This window comes from Ceratotherium simum, chromosome 39 (genome assembly GCF_057802395.1).
Source record: "Ceratotherium simum simum isolate JZ-2026a chromosome 39, ASM5780239v1, whole genome shotgun sequence".
In the NCBI taxonomy this organism is placed as follows: domain Eukaryota; kingdom Metazoa; phylum Chordata; class Mammalia; order Perissodactyla; family Rhinocerotidae; genus Ceratotherium; species Ceratotherium simum.
The window spans coordinates 639118-666216 of NC_141938.1; the positions used below are offsets into that span (position 1 = coordinate 639118).

General features: G+C 37.5%; 1 protein-coding gene and 1 pseudogene across 1 annotated transcript; both read right to left on the reverse strand.

The window, feature by feature from the left end:
- Positions 1 to 4243: 4243 nt before the first annotated feature.
- On the reverse strand, positions 4244 to 5164 carry LOC101400496 (olfactory receptor 7C1-like). Its single transcript, XM_014797635.1, has one exon. It carries the CDS (start codon positions 5162 to 5164, stop codon positions 4244 to 4246), a length of 921 nt encoding a protein of 306 aa, XP_014653121.1.
- Positions 5165 to 15714: 10550 nt separating this feature from the next.
- On the reverse strand, positions 15715 to 16647 carry LOC106799974 (olfactory receptor 7A10-like; annotated as a pseudogene).
- Between the last annotated feature and the right edge of the window lie 10452 nt (positions 16648 to 27099).

A 27099-nucleotide genomic window follows, 5' to 3' on the forward strand; every position in this document is an offset into this window, starting at 1 on the left:
TTTGTCATATATGGCCTTTATTATGTTGAGGTACTTTCCTTCTATTCCCATTTTATTGAGAGTTTTTATCATAAATGGATGTTGTATCTTGTCAAATGCCTTCTCTGCATCTATTGAGACGATCATGTGGTTTTTATTCTTTGTTTTGTTGATGTGATGTATCACGTTGATTGATTTGCGGATGTTGAACCATCCCTGCGTCTCTGGTATAAATCCCACTTGATCATGGTGTATGATCTTTTTAATATATTGTTGTATTCGGTTTGCCAATATTTTGTTGAGGATTTTTGCATCAATGTTCATCAGCGATATTGGCCTGTAATTTTCTTTCTTTGTATTGTCTTTGTCTGATTTTGGTATCAGGGTGATGTTGGCCTCATAGAATGATTCAGGAAGTGTTCCATCTTCCTCTATTTTTTGGAATAGTTTGAGGAGGATGGGTATTAAATCTTCTTTGAATGTTTGGTAAAATTCACTGGAGAAGCCATCTGGTCCTGGACTTTTATTTTTTGGGAGGTTTTTGATTACTGTTTCAATCTCTTTACTTGTTATTGGTCTATTCAGATTCTCCATTTCTTCTTGGTTCAATTTTGGGAGGTTGTATAAGTCTAAGAATTTATCCATTTCTTCTAGATTGTCCAATTTGTTGGCATATAATTTCTCATAGTATTCTCTTATAATCCTCTGTATTTCCATGGTATCCATTGTAATTTCTCCTCTTTCATTTCTAATTTTATTTACTTGAGCCTTTTCTCTTTTTTTCTTAGTAAGCCTGGCTAAGGGTTTGTCTATTTTGTTTATCTTCTCGAAGAACCAACTCCTTGTTTCATTAATCCTTTCTACTGTTTTTTTGGTCTCAATATCATTTATTTTTGCTCTGATTTTTATTATTTCTCTCCTTCTGCTGGCTTTGGGTTTTGTTTGTTCTTCTTTTTCTAGTTCTGTTAGGTGGAATTTAAGGTTGCCTATTAGGGCTTTTTCTTGTTTGTTAAGGTGGGCTTGTATCGCTATGAGTTTCCCTCTCAGGACCGTTTTTGCTGCATCCCATATGGTTTGATATGGCATATTATCATTTTCGTTTGTTTCCAGATAGTTTCTGATTTCTCCTTTAATTTCATCAATGATCCATTGGTTGTTCAGTAGCATGTTGTTTAATCTCCACATTTTTGTCACTTTCCCAGTTTTTTTTTCCTGGTTCATTTCCAGTTTCATAGCCTTATGGTCTGAAAAGATGCTTGTTATGATTTCAATCTTCTTAAATTTATTGAGGCTTGCTTTGTTTCCCAACATATGGTCTATCCTAGAGAATGTTCTATGCGCACTTGAGAAGAATGTGTAGTCAGCTGTTTTTGGATGGAGTGCTCTGTATATGTCTACTAGGTCCATCTCGTCCAGTTTTTCATTTAAGTCTACTATTTCTTTATTGATCTTTTTGTCTGGATGATCTATCCATTGCTGTAAGTGGGGTGTTAAGATCCCCTACTATTATTGTGTTGTTGTTGATGTCTCCTTTTAGGTTTGTTAATAGTTGCTTTATGTACATTGGTGCTCCTATGTTGGGTGCATATATATTTATAAGTGATATGTCTTCTTGATGGAGTGTCCCTTTTATCATTATATATTTCCCTTCTTTGTCTTTCTTAACCTGTTTTATCTTGAAGTCTACTTTGTCTGATATGAGTACGGCAACACCTGCTTTCTTTTGTTTGCCATTAGCTTGGAGTATTGTCTTCCATCCTTTCACTCTGAGCCTGTGCTTGTCTTTAGTGCTAAGATGTGTTTCCTGAAGGCAGCATATTGTTGGGTCTTGCTTTTTAATCCATCCTGCCACTCTGTATCTTTTGATTGGAGAGTTCAATCCATTTACATTTAGGGTAATTATTGATATATGAGGGCTGAATGTTGCTGTTTTGTCACTTATTTTCTGGTTCTTTTGCATTTCCTTTGTTTCTTGTCCCATTTGTTTTGGACTGCCAATTCAGTTTGGTTGTTCTGTCTTATGACTCCTCTAGTTTTCTCTTTGTTTATCATATGTGGTTTTGTTTTGATTATTTGTTTAGTGGTTACCTTGAGGTTTGGGCAAAAAATCTTGTGTACGATATAGTCCATTATCTGATAGCCTATTTCCTTATACTAAGTCAATTCAATCACTTTCCTCTTCCCCTTCTAAGTTGTTCTTGTTATACCTTATTCTATCTCATGTTGTGGCTGTGTGTTTACAGTGATGAGGTTAAATTTATTTTTGGTGAGTTTCTTCCTTTGATCTTTGAATTTAGTATTTAAGTGGTTGCTAACCTATTCCGGTAAAGATCTACTATTTTTCTGAGTTTGTCTACCTACTTTTCTCCTTGCTCCAAGCTTTGTGTTCCCTTTCTCTTCTTTTTTTCAGGCCTGAGGGCCTTCTTGAGTATTTCTTGTAGTGAGGGTCTCGTGGCCATGAACTCCCTTAGCTTTTGTTTATCTGGGAGAGTTACTATTTCTCCATCATATTTGAAGGATAATTTTGCTGGATAGAGTATTCTTGGCTGAAAGTTTTTATCTTTCAGTATTTTGAATATATCATTCCAGTCTCTTCTAGCCTGTAAAGTTTCTATTGAGAAGTCCGCTGAGAGCCTGATGGGAGTTCCTTTGTATGTTATTTTTGTTTTTGTCTAGCTGCCCTTAATATTGTTTCTTTGTCATTGACCCTGGCTAGCCTTACCACTAGGTGTCATGGTGAAGGCCTTTGTCTGTTAATATATATAGGTGTCCTGTTGGCTTCGCTTACTGGTATTTCCTGCTCCTTCCCCAGATTTGGGAAATTCTCAGCTATTATTTCCTTGAATAGGCTCTCTGTTCCTCTTTCCCTCTCTTCTCCCTCAGGAATACCTATAATTCTTATGTTACATTTTCTAATAGAGTCAGATATTTCTCGGAGTCTTTCTTCATTTCTTTTTAGTCTTAGTTTTCTCTCCTCTTCCATCTGGAGTATATCTGTATTCCTATCCTCTAAAGTGCTAATTCTTTCCTCCATATTGTCAGCTCTGTTCTTTAAAGATTCCAGATTCTCCTTTATCTCCTCCATTGTGTTCTTCATCTCCATCAGCACTGATTGGTTTTTCTTTATGATTTCAATCTCTTTTGTGAAGACACTCCTAATCTCATTGAATTGTTTATCTGTGTTGTCTCGTATTTCGTTGAGTGTTTTTATGATAGCTATTTTGAAATCTCTGTCATTTAGATTATGGATTTCTGTGTCTTCAAGGTTGATTTCTGGGTGCTTGTCATTTTGTTTCTGGTCTGGTGATTTCATATATTTTTGCATTGTGGTTCCTGTGTTGGTTTTGTTTTTCCTCATCCTGGAAATCTCTGGTTGCAATTTCCACCTGCCACCACTGTCTGGTGGTAAAGGGCTGTGTAGTCTAAGCCCCCTGAGCTCTGCCCGGTTTTTCTGCTGTGATCCGCAGTTTTGTTTTCTGTTTTATTTTTTTTTTCCCCTGCTACGATCCATGGGTCCGGTCATTTGATCAGGTCTGCCGCGGATAGCTTGGTCTGGTCTGTCATGGATCTCTTGGTCTGGTCTGCTGCGGATCGCTAGGTCTGGTCTGGTCGGTTGATCTGCAGTGTCCGGTTTGTGGGGTGGGGGTGGGGCTCTCTCTTTTGCCCTCTGGGTCCCTGACATGGGAGGCTTCTCGTTGGCCCCTCTTTATCCACTGTCTGGGGTGCTCAGATGTTGATGATAGCCCTGTGGCTCTTCTGAGTCCTCTGTGCGGGAGTTTCTCACTGGCTGAGAGAGTCTGAAGAGCTACAGTTTCCCAGCCAAGGGCCGCCCCTCCCCCATCTCTGGGAGCCGCGCTGACCGGGATCGCTGCTCTGATGGGGAGGGAGAGGAGTTCTCCTTACCTCTCCCCACTTCCTCCAGGGGCACAGCACGTTCCACTCTCAGATGTGTGGCAGTGTGGATCTTTCCGCTCTAGCTTTTCACTGTCTGAGATTCCGTTGTTGGTCTGTGACTGTTCCTTTTGTTGTATCTTGTCAGGGGATGAATTCACGGGAAAGCTCACTCCGCCATGAAGCTGACGTCATTCCCCAAGAAATAGTTTTTAAGCATGAAAAACTAAGAGAATGCACCATGGAAATGATATAAATGCTGATATCTTTCTGCAAGTTGAGAAAAGTACCATGACTTGGTTCTTCCAGGATTTCAAGCCTTTATGATGAACGACCAATTCTGAAACAGGATCTTGTATGTAGAGAATGTTTCTCAGCTGAAGAATTTTTTTAGGGCCTGCTTTATATCCTTGTTTTTAAAACTGTAGATAAAAGGGTTCAGCATGGGTGTGACCACAGTATATGTCACTGAAGCCATGACACTTGCCCTGGAGTTTTGTGTGGCAGTGGAACTAAGATACACCCCAAGGCCTGTACCATAGAACAAGGAGACAACTGAGAGGTGAGACCCACAAGTGGAAAATGCTTTATACTTGCCCCCAGCTGATGAAATTCTGAAAACGGAGATAACAATTCTAGAGTAAGAGAAAAAGATACCAGTGAGTGAAATAAAACCCAGAAGTCCACTTGTAAAATTCATCACTAGATCATTGAGGAAGGTGTCAGAACAAGCAAGGGGGACCACCTGAATGAATTCACAGAAAAAGTGAGGGATTTCTGACTCCGTACAAAAAGACAGGCGCAAAATCATTAAGCCCTGTAACAAAGACTCCAGAACACTCAATAACCAGGATGCCAGAAGCAGGATGCCACAAGACTTGGGGTTCATGATGACTGTGTAGTGGAGGGGGTGACAGATGGCTACAAACCGATCATAGGCCATCACTGTCAGGAGAAAGTTGTCTAATGCTCCAAAAAGCATGAAAAAGTACATCTGGCTGAGGCAGGCTTCATAGGCTATGACTTTGCTCTGTGTCTGCATGTTCAACAGCATCTTTGGGATGGTGGTGGAGGTTAAACAGATATCAGAAAAGGACAGGTTTGAGAGGAAGAAGTACATGGGGATGTGCAGGTGTGAATCAGTGATAATAACCAAGACAATGAGCGAGTTCCCAATGAGGGTGACCAGGTACATGGACAGGAACAGCCAAAAGACCAAGGGCTGCAGTTCTGTCCCTTCTGAGAGTCCCAGGAGGACAAATTCTGAAAAAGAGGTTTGATTTCGTTGTTCCATGTTACTGACGAAACTGCTGGAACAGAGACAAGAACATTGCAAGTTTAGCCTCAAGCAACAATCAAGAAATTAAGACAAGTGTTGTGATTTGTGTTTTAAACACATTTAATTGATTAATTCTTACATATTTTTCAGATGTAGTGCCTTTAGCACATGTGCCAGTGAACTGTACCCATAAAAATGGTTATAATGGTAAATTTTATATTACATATATATTACCACAATAAAAAACATTAGTGACATGACAGTAATTTCTTCCAAATATTTAAGGAAAAAATGATACCAATCCTTGACAATCTCTTCCAGAATATAAAAGCAACAGAAACATTTCCTAACTCATTCTATGAGGCTAGAAATACGCTAAAAGCAAAAACAGATAAAACGATTAAAATAAAGGAAAACTGAAGAACATAGTTCTCATGAATGTAAGTGTAAAATCTTTGACAAAATATTGGCAAGTTGAATCCAACAGTGTAATGAAAATCATACACCCTGAACAAGTGGGATTTATTCCAGGAATGCATGGTTGCTTCAGAATTCCAAAATTAAATCACTGTTATCTGTCACATTATAGGCTAAGGAAGAAAATTCATATCATCTTATAAATTGGACAGAAAAAATGCATTTAAGAAAATCCAACACCAATACATGATACAAACTCTCAGCAAAGTAGAACTAGAGGGGAACCTCCTCAACTTGATAAAGTACATCGACATATATCCTAAACCTAACACCATATTAGGGGGAAACAGGACGTTTTATTCTTAAGAATGGGAACAAGACAAGGATGTCTTATCTCACCACTCCTAAACTACATTGAACTGGATATCCTAGCTAGTATAGTAAGACAAAAAAAGAAAATAAATTCAGATTTAGAAGGAAGAAATAAAATCATCTTTGTTCACAAATGACACGAATCTCTGTATGGAGAATCCTAAATATCCAGGCAAATGACTCTTTAAAACCAGTATAGCAAGGTCACAGGATACAGGTAATTATACAAAATTCAGATGCTTCCTATATGCCCACAAAAACAAGTTGGGATGAGAAATGTATAAAAATATTCTCATTTAAAATAACACCCCCTCAAAAAATTATATACCTAGATAGAAATCTAACAAAAAATGTACAAGATCTATATGCAGAAAACTTTTAAACTCTGAGGAAAGAAATCTAAAAGGAGCTAAATAAAAGAGATGCTATCCCACGTTGATTAAATGGAAGACTAAATAGAGTTAAGATGTCAATTATTTCAAACTTGATCTATATATTCAATGCAATCCCAATGAAAACCTTGAAGTCTACTCAATTAGAGATTTACAAAGTGATTCTAAAGTTTACATGAAAAAGCAAAAGGCCTAGAGTTGGCAACACAATAATGAAAGAAATTGGGCTCACCCTGCCCAATTTCAAGACTCACTATAAGGCTTGTTGAAAGAATAGAAATATATATCAGTGGAACAGAAAAGATAGAGCAAAATAGACCCACTTATACAGTAAACGGATCATTGACAAAGATCCCAAGGCATTTCAATGGAGAAAAGATAGTCTTTTCAAAAACTAGTGCAGGAACAATTGGATGTTCATATAAAAAAATAAAAATGAACTTAGACACATTCTTTATACCTTTTTCAAAAATTAAATCCAAGGGATCTTAGACCAAAGTATAAACTACAAAGTGTAAAATACCTGGGAAAAAAATGTAGGAGAAAACTAGGTGGCCTTGAGTTAGGAGATACATTTTTACCTTCAACACCAAAAACATGATCCACACATGAAAAATTGATAGGTTGAAGTTTATGAAATTGAAATCTCCTGCTCTGTGAAAGACACTGTGGCAGAACCAAAAGACAGGTCAGATACTAGCAGTCAATATTTGAAAAACACATATCTGATATAGAACTTGGATCAAAAATATTTTAAAATCTCTTAAAATGCAACAGTTGTGGGACAATACAAATGTGAGGCGATACAAACTCTCATCCATTGCTAGTGGGAATGCAAAGTGGTACAACCATATTAGAAGACAGCTTGGCAGTTTCATATAAAGTTAAACACATTCTTACCATACAATCCAGCAATTGCAATTCTAGGTATTTTTAATTAATTTCAAAACTAATATTCACCAAAAAAACTCACATGTAAATGTCTATAGTAGCTTCATTCATAATCTCCAAACACTGGAAGAAATCAAGACGTCCTTAAACAGGTGAAGGGTGAAGGGGGGAGAAAATGTGGTACATCTATAAAATGGATTATTATTCACAGATTTAAAAATAAACTATAAATCTACAAAAGTCATGGATGAATCTTAAAAGCTTATATCTGAGTGAAGTAAGCCAGTCTGAAAAAGCTACATTCTGTATAATGCCAATTATAGGTCATTCAGAAAAAGGCCAGTGTACAGAGAAGTACAGTGTACAGTGTACAGTGTACAGTGGTAGAGAAGGAGGGTTGGAGAGATGAAACACAGGGAAAATTTTAGTGCAGTGAAATTATTCTGCGTGATAATGTAAATGTGGATACATGACACACAGCATTTGTGGGCATAACACGTTGAATTTTACAGCATGGAGAGTGAAAAAGATGTACGCAAACTGAAAAAATCAGTTAGGGAGATGAGAGAATCCCTAACAGAATTCAGAATGTGAAAAAAACATTCCAGTTGTATTGCAGACGTATAAAACAACCTAAATGAAGAGGGTGGGGGGAAAGTGCCTTTGGAATTGGATAGAGTCTGCAAAAATAAAGGCAAATGAAACTGTATAGAAGCACGGTACTAGAGTCGATAAAGTTGCATCCTAGAGGATATTGTTAACAATGGTAATACTCTTATACCTATATACTGAAATTGAACAATTAATTAAACAGATGGTGGATGGTGGAAGCAGGGTTATCACTTCTGGAGTGGGACTTTAAAGATAAACAAGGGGAGGAGTCTAGAATGACCTGTGTGATAATACATTAGGGTTAAGATATGAGCATGAACTTATTTTAGCTTAACACAGATACAGATGGTTACACATAGATACTTTTATAGATATCTGCATACACACAGGTTAGTATACAGACATGTTTCTTTGCCATGTTAGTTGAGAGGGTCTAGAGGCCCTGGGAGCAACAAATATACCCAGAACCCAGATCTTGATTCTAACACCAAGTTCCAGTAAGAGGTAACAGGGCTCCTTGGAGAAATGACTGATTCCAGGACTGGGGCAGGAAATGTAAGAAAGTGAGTCCGTAGCATCTTGTAGTCTAAGAAAGTAATGAAGTGATCCCTCCTCAAAAAGTCCAAGAATGATGGGAGTATGCCAAAGACACACATCTGCTAATTGAAGGAGCTGTTGGTGGCCACAGTTGGAACAATAAGCAACAAAGAAAGTAGTATTGGATTACAAGACAAAGAATATAGTAAATACCAATGAATGCAACAGTATAAATAAAAGACTGTATAAATAAACAAACAAGAAGAAAAATGTCTCCTGTACAGAAGAATCCCAATAATTCATGTAGATATTCCACTCTCAAAAAGGTGGAGGATAACTCTCCATTCCTGAAATGTGGACTGAAAACAGCACAGTGAGGGAGGGAAATTAGAGTGCAACGCTACAGCTAAGAAACCTGGCAAACTCTATCTCAGCCAACTGACCAACATCAACAGTGATGACTCATGTTCACAGTGTGTATCTTTCCTATGACGTGATGAAAATGACAATTTACCTCTCTGGTCTTCCTGCTGCAAATGCATAATCCCAGTCTAATCACGAGAAAAACATCAGACAAATTCAAATCAAAGAACATTTTACCAAACAAAACACCTGACCAATACTCCTCAAAACTATGAAGGCCTGCAGAAACAATGAAAGTCAGAAACTGTCACAGCCAAGAGAGGTAACAGGGAAATGAAGACTTAATGGAGAACCCAGGGTGGGAAATGTCAGCAATAGTAGAAGCTGGGAATGGGGCTTATGAGAACTATCTGCGTTATCTTAGCATCATTTCTGTAAATGCACACCTGTTTAAAAAAGAGGTTTATTGAAAATGTAAAGTATTAGTAAATTGAAAGGCCTTGGAAGTGCTAAGCTCTGACGGTGACTCCAGATCCCACTGTGCACCTCGGACAGGCAACATTACTGCTGTGAATCTCACCTGCTCCAGCCATGAAACAGTATCATGATGCCGACTGCATAAAGCTTTTGAAAGATTTAAATAAAATAATAAGTAGAAAGTGCCTAATATTTTTTCTAGTAGTAAAAAACACATTTTTGGATACATTTTGTTTTTCTATCCCTCACAGACCTGTTTCTCTCATCCTACCCCTACTACCTCTGAGCTATGTCCATCCCTCATCATCTCACATTTTCACAGCAGTGATCTGGTCCTCACATTGGCTCTAGTGAATTTTCCACAGGCCTGCCCTAATTATGGCCATGCCCTTATGTAAAACTTGCATTTACTCGCCACTAATTTTAGAATTAAATATCAATTTTGTGGCCAAAATATAAAGTTCTTTGTTAATCTGACTCCTGCCTACCTGGCCAAGCTTATGTTTCTCTTTGCATCCCCTGCATCAGACTGTTGGTCAGATATTAAGAAATATTTGTAATTTCATAAACACACCTTATAGCTTAACCCCACATTCCTCCTCTGCTGTATCATCCTGGAGGTTTCATACCCCTTGTCCACCTGGAAGAGTTCCAACACTTCCTTTAAGGTTCAGTACAACTATAGGCTTGTCTGTGAAGCCTTCACTAACCTCCCATTGAAGAGTCAACTTCTTCTGATCCTCTTCACCAGATTTCAATGTCACCTCAGGATATTGCATTTATTTATTTTTACAGCTCTTGCCATGTTTACACAGTGAGTACCTTCAGAGAATAAACAGTATCTTAGTCATTTCTTTATTTCCAGAATATCTTAGTCATTTCTTTATTTCCAAACACTCTCAATAATGGGGAAGTAAGGACAAGCAATAAAATTAAGAAAAATGCAATTGAAATACAGGGAGCCCATGATGAAGCACCAAAACCAAAGGAGACAGGTCAGAGAAAGAAGATGTTTTTGTGTCTCTAGAAAGTCCCTCCAGGATCTAGGTCTTTAATTGGCAGGACTTCGCATTATTTAACTCTCTTTAACTTATTATCCATGTTGATGACCTGAAAGTAACTACCAATAAAAGGGGTCCCTCACTCTGTACCACACTCTCTCCACCCTTAGGAACATGAAATGTCTCACCTAGATGTTCACAGGGCACAGTCTAGGATAAATGATCCAGTTTCTTCCATTGTTAATTGATGATGATGCAAGTTATGTCACCAGGAAGGGAAGAGAGATCAGGTCACTCACGTAGGTTCTGGAAGACACAGTCGGGTTTTATTACCATCTGAGATTAGGAGAATAGCCTGTAGTGGGTGTAACAAGCACTTACAGTTTCTGTGGCTTTAGGGGCTGAAGTCCCATGAGTTGTATTAATGAAATACTCTTTTGTCTCTCTTCCCCTTAAGAGACTTACTCTCTGGAGCTAGGAGAAAAAAATAGAATGCAAATTTGTTCCAATTTTGGTCTTGAAAAACATCTTTGATATTCCTTGATCATTTATTATCCCATTAAACTCCTTTATCCTAGGAGGAGGTCACCTCTCCTTAGATGTTCTCACTATTATGTCTAGATACCATATAATATCTTCTTTCTCCAATCTATATCCTCTAGCTTTGGTTCATAGTCATAGAACATCCTCTCTCAATAGCATTCCACCTTTTTCCATGTTTCTCTTTTCTCCTTCATTGTACGCAATATCTGTTTAACATCACTCAACCACTTGCCTTTTCAGGCATTTTACAAATATTTATATTGCAATTACTATATGGTAGGCACTAAACTATGTCCTAAGGATGAAGAAAAGTGTAAGAAATTGTTTCTACTCTAAAGGAGCTCACAGGCTACACAAGGTGAGACACAAAAATAAGTGATGCAATAACTTGAGATGGCACTGAAATCTGATGAAGAGGAGGCAAACACAGTCAATGCTTCCAGGGAAGATTAGTGAAGGGTACACAGACATGTGTATTATTATATTGAGCCTTGAATGTGGAGATATGAGTAAGAGCTCTCCAGGAAGAGGCATCAGGGAGAAATGTGGGGATTAATTAAATTGTCAGGTCTACTGAAAATATTTCGAATAGTTCATACTATCTGACCAACAATCAGAAGCAAAGGATGTGAATTGAAACATGACCCTGGTCTGATAGGCAGAAGCCAGATAACAGAGATGCATATATTTAGGCTATATGACTGATATTAATTACTAAATTGGTGGAGGGTCAGTGCAGGTTTTACGGCAGGGGATGTCCAGGATCAAGCTTTCTCTATATAAAGGTTGTCCTGGGTCAACATGAAGAATAAAGTATTGCTACTATGAAAGCCATAGGAAAATGAAGAAGACTGGAGGACCACAGGAAAAGTGTGGATGGAATGACAGGGAATGAATTGGCACATGTCAGGGACAAAAGAAAAATTAAAAATTATTTTAAAAAATTGTAGAATAGCAAAAATTATAGTGTAGGAGACATTGGTGGGGAGTCATTTACCAGAAACACAACAAAACTGGCTGAAAATATAATCAGAATCAACCTTATTGGAACTCAGGAGGAGACTCAAATGTTTGCAGCAACCAAGAAAATTCTTAACTAGGTTAAAGTTGAACTAAACGTGGGAGGAGAGCCTTAGGAAAATTTAAGTTACACCTCTCTAATCCTCCACCCTGGATCAATGGGGGTCAGGGAGATGGCTGACTGTATTCCATTGTGTTCCATGATTGAACCCTAACTTCTAACTATTTATTCAAGAAGTGATTCCAAAGAAAGACAACTTAAGCCTGGCAAACTAGAATTCATTCTGTGATCTGGCCAAATGGAAACAGGTTAACTGATGGTTAAATGATAACTGAGGTGACCACTTGAAGAAAGCAGTAAGTCAATGCTGTAGAAGGCAAGGCTTTGAGAGCCTGTGTTAGCTATCTTACAGCATTTAAGTAAACATAACTAATATGATGTGTTAGTGGATTGCTTTCAAAGTGCGCAGGTAAAAGTGAGGAAGAAACATGATCATCTCAGTTTTTGAATGGTTGTAATTTCCAGTTCAAGCTCCAAGTAAAGACACAGAAAGCTAAAATTTACCAAATAAATGTCCTGTTGCTGGAGGGACTGCAGAGGAGTGTCGTGTGTGATTCGTACGGCACTGGAGAGCTTACAGGAAGAAAATGAAAAGCTGAGGATTTTAAATTTTCAGATCAAAGAACAACAAGGACATTTTCAGGACTGCATGAATTGAATCTCTTATCTCTTGAAGTTGCACCTCTAATGTAGGTATCCAAAACAGAGTCAGCTCTCACAATTTCTCCATTACTGGATTACTGCATGTTGATGGGTTACAAAACAAGTTGAATTCACAGCCTGCTCATTCTCTTAAGTAAAATTCAAGGCATCATTTCAAAAGAGGCACTTGAAAAAACACACACAAGTGCAAGGCTCTGGGTAAATTAGAGTACTCTCATTCCCCAAACTACACACAGCTTCAATGCTAGCCTTGGCAGCACATGTCAACCTCGCTGATGAGGCACGTAGCACCTTGTCTTAAGTCTTAATGACTTAAGAGAAGTTCACATTGCAAGGGGATGTCAACTCTTCTCATGCCCCATCAGCTCCCCTTCTAATTGCCTCCAGATCAAAATAGAAAGTCAAATCCCAGGAGACCATAGAGGGAAAAACACATAGTATGAATAAGAGGAGACTAAGGTATCAAAATGATTGCCATATGTTTTGGAATTTTGTTATAAAAAGTTGGACAATACTTGTGAGAATGCATTCTACTGGTCCTATTCCGTGAAATAAGGAAAGAAATTTTAGAGTAAACCAAATATATTGATGGGGTGCTTTATCAAAAACTCTAGGTCTATTGTCACCTTAGGCAAATGAGAATATTTAAATTTTTTTCTCAATTAGTTCACTAAAAGAACTTCAGGGGCTGGCCCAACGGTGCAAGTGGTTAAGTGCGTGCGCTCCGCTGTGGCGGCCCGGGGTTTGCCGGTTTGGATCCCTGGCACGCACCAATGCACCTCTTGGCAGGCCATGCTGTGGTGGCGTCCCATATAAAGTAGAGGAAGATGGGCACGGATGTTAGCCCAGGGCCAGTCTTCTTCAGCAAAAAAGAGGAGGATTGGCATTGGATGTTAGCTCAGGGCTGGTCTTCCTCACAAACAAACAAAAAAAGAACTTCAGAGTAAACCAAATATAATGATGGGTGCATTATTAGAATTCTGGAATCCACACACAGGTTTGGCAAAGGAGCATATTTAAAATTGTTTTTCAGTCAATTTCCTGAAGCTTAGATTCAACAGTGATCTGTTCTAAAAGAAGTTAAGTGATATAAAAATGTGATAGTGTAGAGCAAGGAATTAAACACACAAGGAGTCTGGGACGCTGTGATGCATTTATCATGTGTGAACAGTCACTCACCCCAGGGATCCCCTCAGACAGGGCTCAGAGGCCATTATGTTCATGAACAGATTGAGAAATGCCCTTGTGAGGAGTGCAACAGCACCCAGGGAGCTTTGTCAAGGCTTTTCTTGTATCATAGACCTAAAGCGAGAGACGCTAAAATTGAAAAGGTGCTTCCTGAGCTCAGTGGGGATTGTGGCATCCTGCAGTGACGATGGCTATGAGGAATCGCTCCACAATCAGAGGCACGTCATTCACAGTTAATGAAATAGGCGGCAGGGCCAGCATCTTCATCCAAATAGATTGAACCACAAGGATCTTTGGAAAGAGCACATTAGTCATGGAATTTCCGTGAATAAAAAATATGGGCACCTTTTTAGGTCTCCTCAATCTGTATAACCCAAAACATCCTCTAGTTCTGGTAAAAAGAGGTTTGACCTGTGTCACCAAAATGAAGATTACAATCTCTCTCTTGATTCTCAGGCCTGAGACTGTTCACATACCCAAATTCTATAATGATAAGGACAGGTACTCTTGAGTAAGACTGAAAAATTGCCACAGATTTATGCTCTGTACTTTCCTCATAATCTCACCTAAAGGCAGGCTATAATGAAGCTGACTCAGAACGTCTTATGAGGCCCTGTTGCGAATGTCTCTGCCCCACTCCCTCCTTGCTTAGTAATGTTACATTGGCAGTAATGTCACATTGACATAGACCATGAAGAGAGTATTCATATCAAATAAATTGGAAATGCTACATATAAGTACTTTTCCATCCTTCTCTTTTTTCTCTTACCATCTTGTATTAATTCTTTCTTCCCTCTCTCCATCATTATCTACTTTGTTTCCTCATTTCTTCTTTCTTCTTTCCTTCCTTCCTTCTCTTCCTTTCTTCTTTCCCTCATTCTCTTTTTTCCATTTTTTTCAGCAAAAGCTGGTTAACTATTTCCCCGAATATTAGTGTTAGAAAGGAACTGTGGCCTTTTACCCTAAAAAGTGTGAGCTGGGAAAAAGAAGTATCTAGATCAACTTTTTGAAAATTGGAAACTGCTTAAGAGGAAAAACCCTTATGCACCCATTGCTTAAAAATCAGACAACAAAGTTCAATACATGCAGCTGTGGTTTACAAATCAGAGTGATAGTTTGACGGCCAGGTGATGAATGAACCCTGTGCCTTACTCTATGACGAAGAATACAAAGCATCCTCTGCATTACTTGTGATGGAGATACACGGATATGTACAGGGACATCTGGAGGCATACCTGGAAAACACACAGCTGGCAATTGACATAATATGCACGTTGCTTTCACGATCTGTGGATGAGAACTATTGTGGTAGAAACTGCCAGGGATTCTATCCTGAAAGTGGCACTCTCAAAATGTTAAAAGAAAATCAGCAATACACATCGATGGGCAATCAGGGACATTAGCAACAACATAAATGTTTGAAAGATCAGAGATTATAATTTCTATTAAATCTCCAGTTAAGATTTCTGCTGTGCAGAAGAAACTTAGATATTGGGGAACAGAAGAAGGTTATTGTAAACTTAATTATATCATGACTGCAGTTCCACATATGAAATTTTTCTGGTGCAGTTAACATAAACCTTTATTCCTGCCACACAGTTTTTGATGTGACAAATAATTTCTCTCCAAAGAGATATAATCCAAGAAGCAGTTGTTTTCATTTGGCAAAGACAGCAATACACTATCATATACCAAGCCCTTCCTAAAATTTTATAAGTACCCTATTCCCTGTATTAAATATTTTACGGCAGAAAATTTATACAGTGCATTCTCCTGTCTATACTGAACCCAGAGAATACAGTAAGAGAGGTCAAAGAGAAAATTACAGGAATTAACAAAGAACAGGTGTTTATAACATGTGATAAGAGATTGAACTATGAAAAAGATACATTGCCGATTATCTTTCTACAAACACATTAAAGTATCATGATTTAAGTCTTCCAGGGTTTGAGATGTATTAGTCCAGACCAACTCCATAATTCCATGGCAAAGTATCCTGTACATAGAGAATGTTTCTTAGCTGAAGAGTTATTTTAGGGCTTGTTTTATGTCCTTGTTTCTAAGGCTGTAGATAAAAGGGCTCAGCATGGGGGTGACCACAGTACATCATGGAGGCTACTGCACCTGCCCTGGAAGTTTCTGTGGCGGCAGAACTAAGATGCGCTCCACGGACTGTACCATAGGAAAAAGAAACAGCTGAGAGGTGAGACCCACATGTGGAAAATGATTTATATTTGCCCCAAGCTGATGAAATTCTCAAAACAGAGGTAACAATCTTAGAGGAGAAGAAAAGAATACCAGTGAGTGAAATAACACCCGCAAGTCCAATTACAAAATTCATCACTAGATCATTGAGGAAGGTGTCAGGCAAGGGGGACCACCTGATTGAATTCACAGAAAAAGTGAGGGGTTTCTGACTCTACAAAAAGACAGGTGCAAAATCATTAAGCCCTGTAACAAAGACTGCAGAGCACTCTAAAACCAGGATGCCAGAAGCAGGATACCGCAGAGCTTGGGGTTCATGACGACCACGTACTGCAATAGGTGACAGGTGGCCACAAACGGATCATAAGCCATCACTGTCAAGAGGAAGTCATCAAGTCCTCCAAAAGGCAAGGAAAAACACATCTGGCTGAGGCAGGCTTTATAGGTTATGACTTTGCTCTATGTCTGGATGTTCAGCTACATTTTGGGGATGGTGATGGAGGTGAAACAGATATCTGCAGAAGACAGGTTGGAAATGAAGAAGTACATGGGAGTGTGGAGGTGGGAGTCAGTGATAATGGGCAAAATAATCAGAGTTCCCAAAGAAGGTGACTAGACACATGGAGAGGAACAGACAAAGAGCAGTGGCTGTAGCTTTCCCTCTGCTGAGAGTCCCAGGAGGACAAATTCTGAACACAAATTTGATTTCTTCATTCCAAGTGACTGATGAAACTGCTGGACCAGAGACGAGAGCATTGCAAATTTAGGGAAAAGTAGTGATCAAAAAATTAAGAGAAATGCTGTGATTACTGTTTTCAACAACTTTAATTAATTTTTACATATTGTCTGCAGATTTAGCACATGTAGATGAAAGTTTCAAGGACTCCCAAATGGTCCATGTCTTCCACGTGGATGAAGCTGACTATCCATCCTGGCTCCTATTCCAAACATTTCCCAAGGCAAAGTTTTCCCACTTTTAGGAAAATGACATTTTTTGTTCATTAAACAAATATTCTAATCATTATTTTTGTGCCCAGTGTTGTTGAAAACTTTGGGAAAAGCAGTGATGTTAACTTTAAATAAGTTTGATCTTAACGAGATTTATTCTAGAATATGTCAGCTTGGCAATAGAATATTAATAAATCAGTAAATGATGTTTCAAGTGATGGTTATTACTATTAAGTAAATTAATACAGGACAAGGTAATCATAGAAAAACTTTCCATTGTATCATCATCTCTGATAAGGGGACTTTCAGTGGACAAACTGCAGGCAGTAGATGTAGGAACCAAGCAGATAAGTTTGCACAAACATTTAGGGCAGAGAAATAGCCTGTACAAAGATACTGAGAGAAGATCTTACCCCAAACCATCAGACAACATCAAGGAGAATGCTGAGAGTGGAGTGGGTAGCACAACAGTAGATTTTGGAAGTAAGGTAATAGAGAGAAAAGGAGATCAAAACCTCCTGCTGTTGTGGAAACATAACATATTGGATACTACGTTTCAGCTGCTGTTTATAGATGTATATATTATATTATATATGATATCTACAACAGCATATATTTATGTAATGTATACACATGGAATATAATTCCTCCCTCCACAATTCTCTCTCTCTTTCTCAATTTCCAGTTGGTCTAAATTCTACGTAACACAGCGTCAGCTTACTATAAACTATTTACCTGTGTATACTTCATTGATAACTTCCCTAGTCCCTATGCACACAGACACACACACATACATACACACAAACACAAGGCTAAATGAAGAGATAGACCCATGATTGTGGTATTGTGTACCCTTCACCTAAATCATAGCTGATTTAGGCAGCAGAGAACATGATACCAAATGAACCAAAGAGATCTCTCTCCTAGGAGAATTGAGTTTTGTAATTCAGGCATTCCAAGGAGGTAATCATGGATTAAGGATCACAAAAAATACACATAATTGGAAGAATTCACACAGATCCTTCTCAAATTCTTCCAAAAGATTCAAGAAGAGGAAATATTTCCTAATTTATTTCATGAAGCCAATATTACACTGACACCAAAGCAAGATAGAGACAGTGCAAGAAAAGAAAAGTACAGAATAATACTCCTTAGGACTACGGATGCAAAAATTTATGACCAAATACTAGCTAATTGAATTTAGGAGCCTTTTATTCAAGGTATATCAGATTATACACCATGACCAAGTGGAATTCATTCCTGGAGTGCAAAGTTGGTTTAACTCATGAAAATCATTTGTGTAATACATCGTATTAACAAAATGAAAGGCAAAAACTATGATCAATTCAACTGTTACAGAAAAAGAACATGAGAAAATTCAGCATAATGTCATAATAAAAACATTCAATAAAGTAGGAATTGAAGGAAACTTCCTCAACATAATATAAGCCACATATGAAAACTTACCACTAACATCGTATTCAATGACGAAAGGCTAAAAGTCTCCCCTGAGATCAGGACCAAGAAAAGCATGTCTTCTTTCACAACTTCTATTCAAAATGATATTGCATATTCTAAACACAGAAGTTAGGCAAGAAAAAGAAATAAAAGCATCAAAATTAAAAAGGACGAAATAAAATGATTTCTGTTCAGAGAGGACATTATCTTATTTAAAACAACAACAACAACATAAGACTCCAAAAAAGAAAAACTGTTAGAATTAATAAACAAATTTGGCAAATTTGCAGAATACAAAATCAACACACAGAAATCAATTGATTTTCTACACACTAGGAATGAACAATTCATAAAGAAAATTAAGAGAATAATTCCATGTAAAATAGCATCATAGAATAATTATTTAAGAATAAAATTAACCAATATTTGTGCACTTGAAACTATGAAACGTTTCTGTAAGAAATTAAAGAAGATATAAATAAAGAGAACAATACCCCATGTTCATGGTTTGGAAAATTTTAAATTGTTAAGATGACAATACTACAAAAAGTCGTCTATAGATTCAATGCAATTTCTATCAAAATACCAACATCTATTTTGCAGAATTAGAAAAACCCATTCTAAAATTCATGTGGAATTTCAAGGGACCCATGATAGCTGAAATAATTTTGAAAAGGAGGAACAAAGTTGGAGGACTCACACTTCCTGGTTTCAAAACATACTACAAATGTACAGTAATAAAATCAATGTTTTACTGTCATAAAGACAGACATATAAACCAGTAGAACATAATGGAGAGCCCAGAAAGTAACATATATATGCATATATGTAAAAATGATTTTTGGCAAGGATGCCAAAAATATTCAATATAGAAATGACAGCATTCAACAAATGGTGCTAGGAAAGTTGGATGGAAAAGCATGAAGTTGGACTCTTTCATTATACCATACACAAAAAATAACTGAAAATAGATCAAAGAACTTAACATAAGATCTAAAATTATATTACTTTTAGAAGAAAACATAGCAAGAAAACCTTGTGACATTGAATTTGACAATGATATCTTTGACAATGACACCAAAAGCACAGACAATACCAAAAATATTAATAAACTGGACTACATGAAAATTAAAATTTTTGTACATCAAATGCACAATCAAGAGTGTGAAAAGGCAACCCATAGAATGGGGAGAAAAATTTGCAAATCATATATCTGATCAGTGATTAATACTTAGAATATATACAAAACTATTACAACTTAACCAAAAAATAAATAAACAGATTAAAAAATGGGCAAAAGACTTGAACAGACATTTCTCCAAAGAAGAAATTTCTATTCTTCTACAAATAGCCAATAAGTACATGAAATGATGCTCAAAATCATTAGTCATTAAAGAAATGAAAATCAGCACCATAATTCTATACCTCTCAATACCCATTAAATTGATATTATTTAAGGAAAAAGCAACAGAAAATAACAACTGTTGGCTAGGATGTGGAGAAATTGGAACCTCTGTACATTGCTGAGAATACAAAATAGTGCAGCCCCTGTGGAGAACAGTATGGCTGTTCCTGAAAATTTATGCACAGAATTAACTTATGACCTGGCATTTCCAATCCTAGGTACATACCCAAGAGAATTGAAAGCAGGGATTCAATCAGATATTTGTACACCAACATTCATAACAGCATTCTTCACAATAGTAAAAATGTCCGAATCTCCCCAATGGATTAATAGAGTAACAAAATGTGGTATATACATAAATGAAACATTATTCAGCCTTAAAAATGAGTGAAATTGTGATACTTGCCACAACATGGGTGATCCTTGAAGACATATGCTAAATGAAGTAATCCAGACACACAGGCACAAAAAAGAAATTTGCATGGTTCTACTTATATGAGACATTAATAATTAATAAAAATTCTGGAGAAAGACAGTGGTGGTAGTTTCACAAAAATGTGAATGTACTTTATGCCAGTGAATTTCATACTTAGGAATGGTCAAAATTGTAAATTTTGTTAAGTATATTTTGCTAGTGATATGCTAGTGAATTCTTCCAAACATTTAAGAAAGAAATGGTACCAATTCTTAACAATCTGTGCCACAAAATAGAATCAGAGAAAACACTTTCCACCTCATTCAATGAGGCTGGAATCACCCTAAAAGCAAAATGAGATAAAGAGACTAAAAGTAGGGAAAACTAGAGAACAACAATTCTCATAAATGTGGATGGAAAGTCGTAAATGAAATATTAGCAAATTGAATCCAACAATGTAAAAAAAATCATACAACAGGACAAAGAGGAATTTATTAGAGGTATGCAAGTCTGTTTCAGCATCCTAAAATCAAATCAATGTGATCCACCACATCACAGGCTAAATGAGAAATTCATGTAATCATATCAATTGGTGTGGGAAAAAAACTCATCAAATACTATTTATTAAATATGTGGGGTTCTTTGTATATAAATTGTATTTCAATAAAGCTCCTTATAACAAATGAACTTAGACACAGACTTTACACCTTTCACAAAATTTATAAAAATGGATCAGACCTAAATATAAAATGCAAAACAATAAAACTTCTAAAATATACGTATACAACCAAATCTATGTGGCCTTGAGTGTGGAACTATGTTTTTAAAAATAAACTGAAAGGCTGGCCCAGTGGCACAGTGGTTAAGTGCACGCCTTCTGCTTTGGTGGCCCCGGGTTCACAGGTTCGGATCCCGGGCGTGCACCTAGGCACCGCCTGTCAGGCCATGCTGTGGTGGCATCCCATATAAAGTGGAGGAAGATGGGCATGGATTTTGGCCCAGGGCCAGTCTTCCTCAGCAAAAAGAGGAGGATTGGCAACAGATGTTAGCTCAGGGCTGATCTTCCTCACACACACACAAAAAACTGAAAACATAATCCATGTAAGAAAAAAATTGATGTTAGACTTTATTGAATTAAAAACTTCTGCTCTGTGAAACACAAAAATTGATGAATCAAAAGACAAATCACAGACTGAGAGACAATATTTGCAAAACACATATCTGATAAAGGACATGTATCCGAAATATACAAAGAATTCATAAAAGTCAACAATAAAAAGATAAAATAAGCAGCCTTCTTGAAATGTGGGTAAAAATTATGAACCTACCCCTCACCAAAAAAGATATACACTCTGAGCCTATGTTCTCATCATCACACATCATTTGGGAATTTCAAAGTAAAACCACAATGAGATACTTCTACAAATCTATTAGAACTAATAAATCCAGAATACTGACAATACCAACTTCAGATGAGGATGTGAGGCAATATAAATTCTCATTCATTCCTATGGAAATGCAAAATGTTACAGCCATATTAGAAGACAGTTTGGCATTTTCTTACAAAGATAAACATGGTCTTACCATACAATCCAGCAATTGCACTCCTAGATATTTACCCAACTAATTTGAAAACAGGTTCACAAAAAACCTGTGCACTAATATGTCTAGTAGAGTTATTTATAATTTCTAAGCACTGAAAGCGACTGAGATGTTCTTCACTAGGTGAGTGGAGAAACAGGTGTGGTGCGTCTATAAAATGGATTATTAATCAGAGATAAAAATAAACTATCTAGTCATAAAAGACATGAATGTATAGTAAGAGTGTATTTCTAAGTGAAAGAAGCAATTTGAAGAGGCTATATTGTATAACATGAATCACATGTCTTTCTAGAAAAGGCAACTGTATAGCTACAATAAAAATGTCAGTGGTAGCCATGGTCTTGGTGGAAGAGGAAGGAGAGTTGAATAGATGAAGCACAGGGGATTTTTTGGTGCAGCAAAATTATTCTGCATAATGCTATAAATGGGGATACAAGACATCAGGCATTTATCAAAACACATTGAAGTTTACAGCATGGAGAGTGAAACAATCTATGCAAACAAAACAATCATTTAGGTGACTGAAGGAATTCCATAATTGGATGCAAAATGTGCAAAAAAACAGTCTAGCTGTGTTACAAATGCAGGAAAAAAAATCTCAATGAAGGTGGTATGTGAAAAGGTGCAGAAATATGTAATTTGGGAAATAAGTGGTGTCTGCAAAACTGAAGATGAAAGAAATTGTACGGAAGTACTGTACTGTAGTTGATAATGTTGTATCCCAGGGGTATTATTAACAATGCTGATACTTCTATACCTGCCTACTGAAACTGAACCAATAAGTAAATGGATAGTGAGTGATGGGAACGAGATTATCATTTTTGGAGTGAGAGTTTACAGATAAGCAAAGGGAAGAGGCCAGAATGATCAATGTGGTAATAAATTGAGTTGGGACACCAGTATGAGCTTACTTTCACTTAACATAGATACAGAGGGTTGTGTATAGATATGTTTATAGATGTGTGAATATATAAAGGCTGCACATACAAAAATCCCTACAACAGATACAGTATGAAAAGAAGAGGAAAGAGGAACTTTGCAGTGGAGAAATTTGACTAACACTCTCTCAGCCAGGTGATCAACATGAACGGGAGTAAGTCATGCTGAGAGCATGTGCCCTTGATGTGATGAGATGAAAATGGCAACTTACTTCTCTGGTCTTCTTGTCAAAAATTCATAATCCAAATCTACTCATTAAAAAAAAAGAGAGAAATCCAAATTGAAGGATATTTTACCAAACACCTGACCAGTACTACCTAAAACTATCAAGTTCTTCAAAAATGATGAAAGCCTTAGAAACTGTCATGGCCACTGGAGACTAAACAGAAATGAGGAAGAAATGTAATGTAGGATAATGGATAGGACGTGTTAATAATAGCAGAAACTGGGAATGGAATTTAGGCAAACTCTTTGTACTATCATAGCAATTTTTTGGAAATGTACAACTGTTCAAAAAATAAAGTTCATTGAAAATTAAAATATTAGTTTGAAATGCAAAATCCTTGGAAACAATGGGCTCTGAACATGTCTCCAGACTCCGTTGTATGCCTTTTACAAGCTTTACCACTGGTGCAGTCACATTCTTCATCCATAAAATAAGATAATATCAAGTTTGTAGTTTTTGAAATATTTATATAAAATAATGAATATAATATATCTGGCATTGTTTCTAGAAAAAATTCACTAATTAATGAAAAATCAGTCTGAATTTTTGGATACATTATTTTTCATCCTACAAACACCCATTCCCCTCCTGCCATTCCCAGTATCCATATGCTAGTTCCACCCCTCAACATCTCTCTCATACTTTGAAAACAGCAATAGTTTGTTCCTCGTATTGACCTGGGTAACTTTTACACAGAGCAGACCTGATCATGGCTGTCCCCTGACATAAAACCTGCACATACTCTGGACTAATTTCAGAATTAAATTTCAATCCTGTAGCCAAAATATAAGATTCTTTGTTAACTTGAGTGTTGCCTGTCTGGCCAGGCTCATGTTACTTTATTTTGCACACCCTGCTAATGGTTACTGGCCAGATAGCAAGAAATTGTTGTAATTTTATAAACACAGATTAGAGTTTAATTTAGCCCTAAATTTCCTCCCTTGCTGGCTCTTCCTGGAGTGCTCATAACCCTTGACCACCTGGAAGAGCTCCAACACCTCCCTCAAAGTTAGGCACGATTATAAGCTAGTTTGTGAAGCCTTCACTAACATCTCATTGAACAGTCAACTTCTTTGGATCCTCTTCACGAGATTTCAATGTCACCTCAGGATATTACATTAATTCCTTTTTACATCTCCCTTCATGTTTAGACAAGAAATACTTGGAGAGAATAAACAATCTGTCAGTCATTTCTTTATTTCCAGAAAAATTTTAGTGCCTACTCTACTTTAATTGCTGAAGAAAAAAGTTTGTTGAATGACAGCAAGAACAAATTGTTGAATAAGGATAAACAGACATTCCCAACAATGAGAAAAAGAAAAACAAGGAAAGAAGGGAAAATGCTATTTAGGGATGAATACCCCATAATTAAGCACAAACACCAGAAAAGACAGATCAGAGAAAGATATTTCAGTGTATCCAGGGTTTCCTTCCAGAATCAAAGTTTGTATTGGCAGGACTTGGTATCATTAAATTCTCCATAACTTATTGCCTTTGTTGATGTCCCAAAAGTAACTGCCAATAAAAGGGATCCCTCACACCATGACACATTTCCTCAGCACTTCTGAAGATGCTGTGGCCCAGATGTTATCACAGAACACCCTGAAGTCATTGATCCAGTTTCTTCCATAGATGATTCATGATGATGGAAGTTATGGCCCCAGGAAGGGCAGGTAGATGGTCCCACTCACGAAGGCTCTGAAAGGCACACTAGTGTTTTCCTATCACCGGAGTTTAGAAGAGTATACTGTAGTGGATGTCGCATAAGCATTTAGAGTTTCTGTGGCTTTAGGGGCTGAGTTCCCATGAGCCTCATTAATGAAATACTCTTTTTTCTCTCTTCCTCTTGAGGGACTTACTTCTCTGGAGCTAGGAGGAAAAAAAGAAAATTTGTCCCAATTTTGGTCTTGGGAAAGAACTTTGGCATTCCACGATCATCTCTTACCCCATTAAACTTCTATATCCCAGGAGGACGTCACATCTCTTTAGATGCCCTCACTATTATGTCAGAATATCTCATAATAATTGTCCACACCCTGATTTGAAAGAGAGTTTCTGGATATCCTAAATATCTTCTTTCTTCAATATCTATTCTCTAGTTTTGGCTCACAATCATGGAACTCCCTCCCTTCCACCCCCGGCCCCAACAGAATTTCTCCTTTTTCTCTGTTTCTCCTTTCTCCACAGTAGGCAATACCTGTTTAATATCACCCAACCATTTGATTTTGGGGGCATTTTGCAAATGATTATGCAGCAATTACTATATGGTAAGCACTAAAGTATGTCCTGAGGATGAAGAAAAGTGTAAGATATTGTTCCTTCTCTTAAGGAACTCACAGTTTAAACAGGGTAAGAGACATAAGAATAAATGAATGCAACAACCTTACGTGGCACTGAAATCTGATGAAGAGGATACAAACATAGTCAACTCTTCCAGGGGAGATGAGTGAAGGCTACACAGACATGCTTATCATTGTCCTGAACCTCGAAGCTGGAGATGTGAGGAAAAGGCATCAGGGAGTAAAGGTGGGGATTAATTAACTAGAAAGAGCTATTTAAAACATTTCAATTAGTTCATACTATCTGTACAACAATCAGGAGCAAAGAATGAAAATGGAAACATGATCCTGGGCTGATAGGCAGCAGCCAGATAACAGAGATGCATAGATTTAGGCTACAGGATTGATCTTCATTATTAAATTGGTGGAGCATCAGTGCAGGTTTTACGGCAGGGAATGTGCAGGATCAAGCTCTCCCTATGTGAAGGTCATCTGGGACAGTGTGAAGAATGAAGTATTGCTATTACAAAAATCACAGAAAAAGGAGCAGGGTGGGAGGAGCACAGCAGAAGTGTCAAGAGAATAATGGGGAATGAATGAGCACATGTCAGGGGCAGAAAAATAATAAAGTGTCATTTTAAAAATCATTGATTAGGGCCGGCCCCGTGGCTTAGTGGTTAAGTGCGTGCGCTCTGCTGCTGGCAGCCCGGGTTCGGATCCCGGGCGCGCACTGACACACCGCTTCTCCGGCCACGCTGAGGCCGCGTCCCACGTACAGCAACTAGAAGAATGTGCAGCTATGACATACAACTATCTACTGGGGATTTGGGGGGAAAAAATAAATAAATAAAATCTTTAAAAAAAAAAATCATTGATTAGCAAAATTCATAGAGTAGTAGACCTTGAAGGACAGTAACTTACTGGAAACACAGCAAAATTCACAAAAAACATAATTAGAGTCAACCTCATGGGTACTCTGGAAGATACTCAAACGTTTGCAGAAACCAAAAACCTCTTAACCAGGAAAAAGGTAAATTAAACATGATAGGAGAGCCTTCAGACAATTTCAGTTGCACCTCCCTAATCACCCACCTTGGTCCAGCAGGTTCAGGGAAGTGTCTGTCTGCATTCCCATTGTGGATTCCTGATTTTGGAGAAAGGACAATAAAGCCTGTTTCCAAGGAATGGTGTTTGTGATGTGACGTGTCTTGCAGTAGTCCAGGGAATGAAATTAAGAGGCTGGTATTTGACTTGCCTAACACAGAACTCTCTCGTGGTTGGGAAGTGACTACAATGAAGATGTTTTTCAAAAGTTTGAAAAGCAAATTAACAAGCTGCTGCAGCTGGCGACAAAAGATAACAGTTGAGACAAGCAATAGATACAATGAAAGCAGGAAATGCTGAGTTTGTGGAGTGAGGGCTTTGACAGGCTTCCACACATATTACAAAATATAAAAAGCCACAGATGGTCCAGGGAAAGACTGATGCTCAGAAACATCTAAAAACACTGTACACTTTTGTATGTCTCACGCTCAACACAAACAGTAAGTGAAGTCAAAGGCAGAATTGTGATTGAGGACTTAACATTGTTAAATGGCAACACTCCCCCAAAGTGACCTCTAGATTCACTACAATCCCTTTCAAATGCACAGAGGCCTTGTCTTGAAGAAATGGAAAAGTGATCATAAAAAATCATATGGAATTGCAAGGTGTCTTGAGTAGTCAAAATAATACTGAAAAAGAGGAACAAAGTTGGAGAACACACAGTTCCTGGTTTCAAAGCTTACCATTAAGCTTCAGTAATCAAAAACAAAGTGGGACTGGCAAAAGGAGAGAGATGTAGACCAATAGAATAGAGATGAGGACCCATAAATATACCCAAATATTCATATTCAATTGATTCTTGACAAGGATGCCAAGACTATTCAATGAGGAA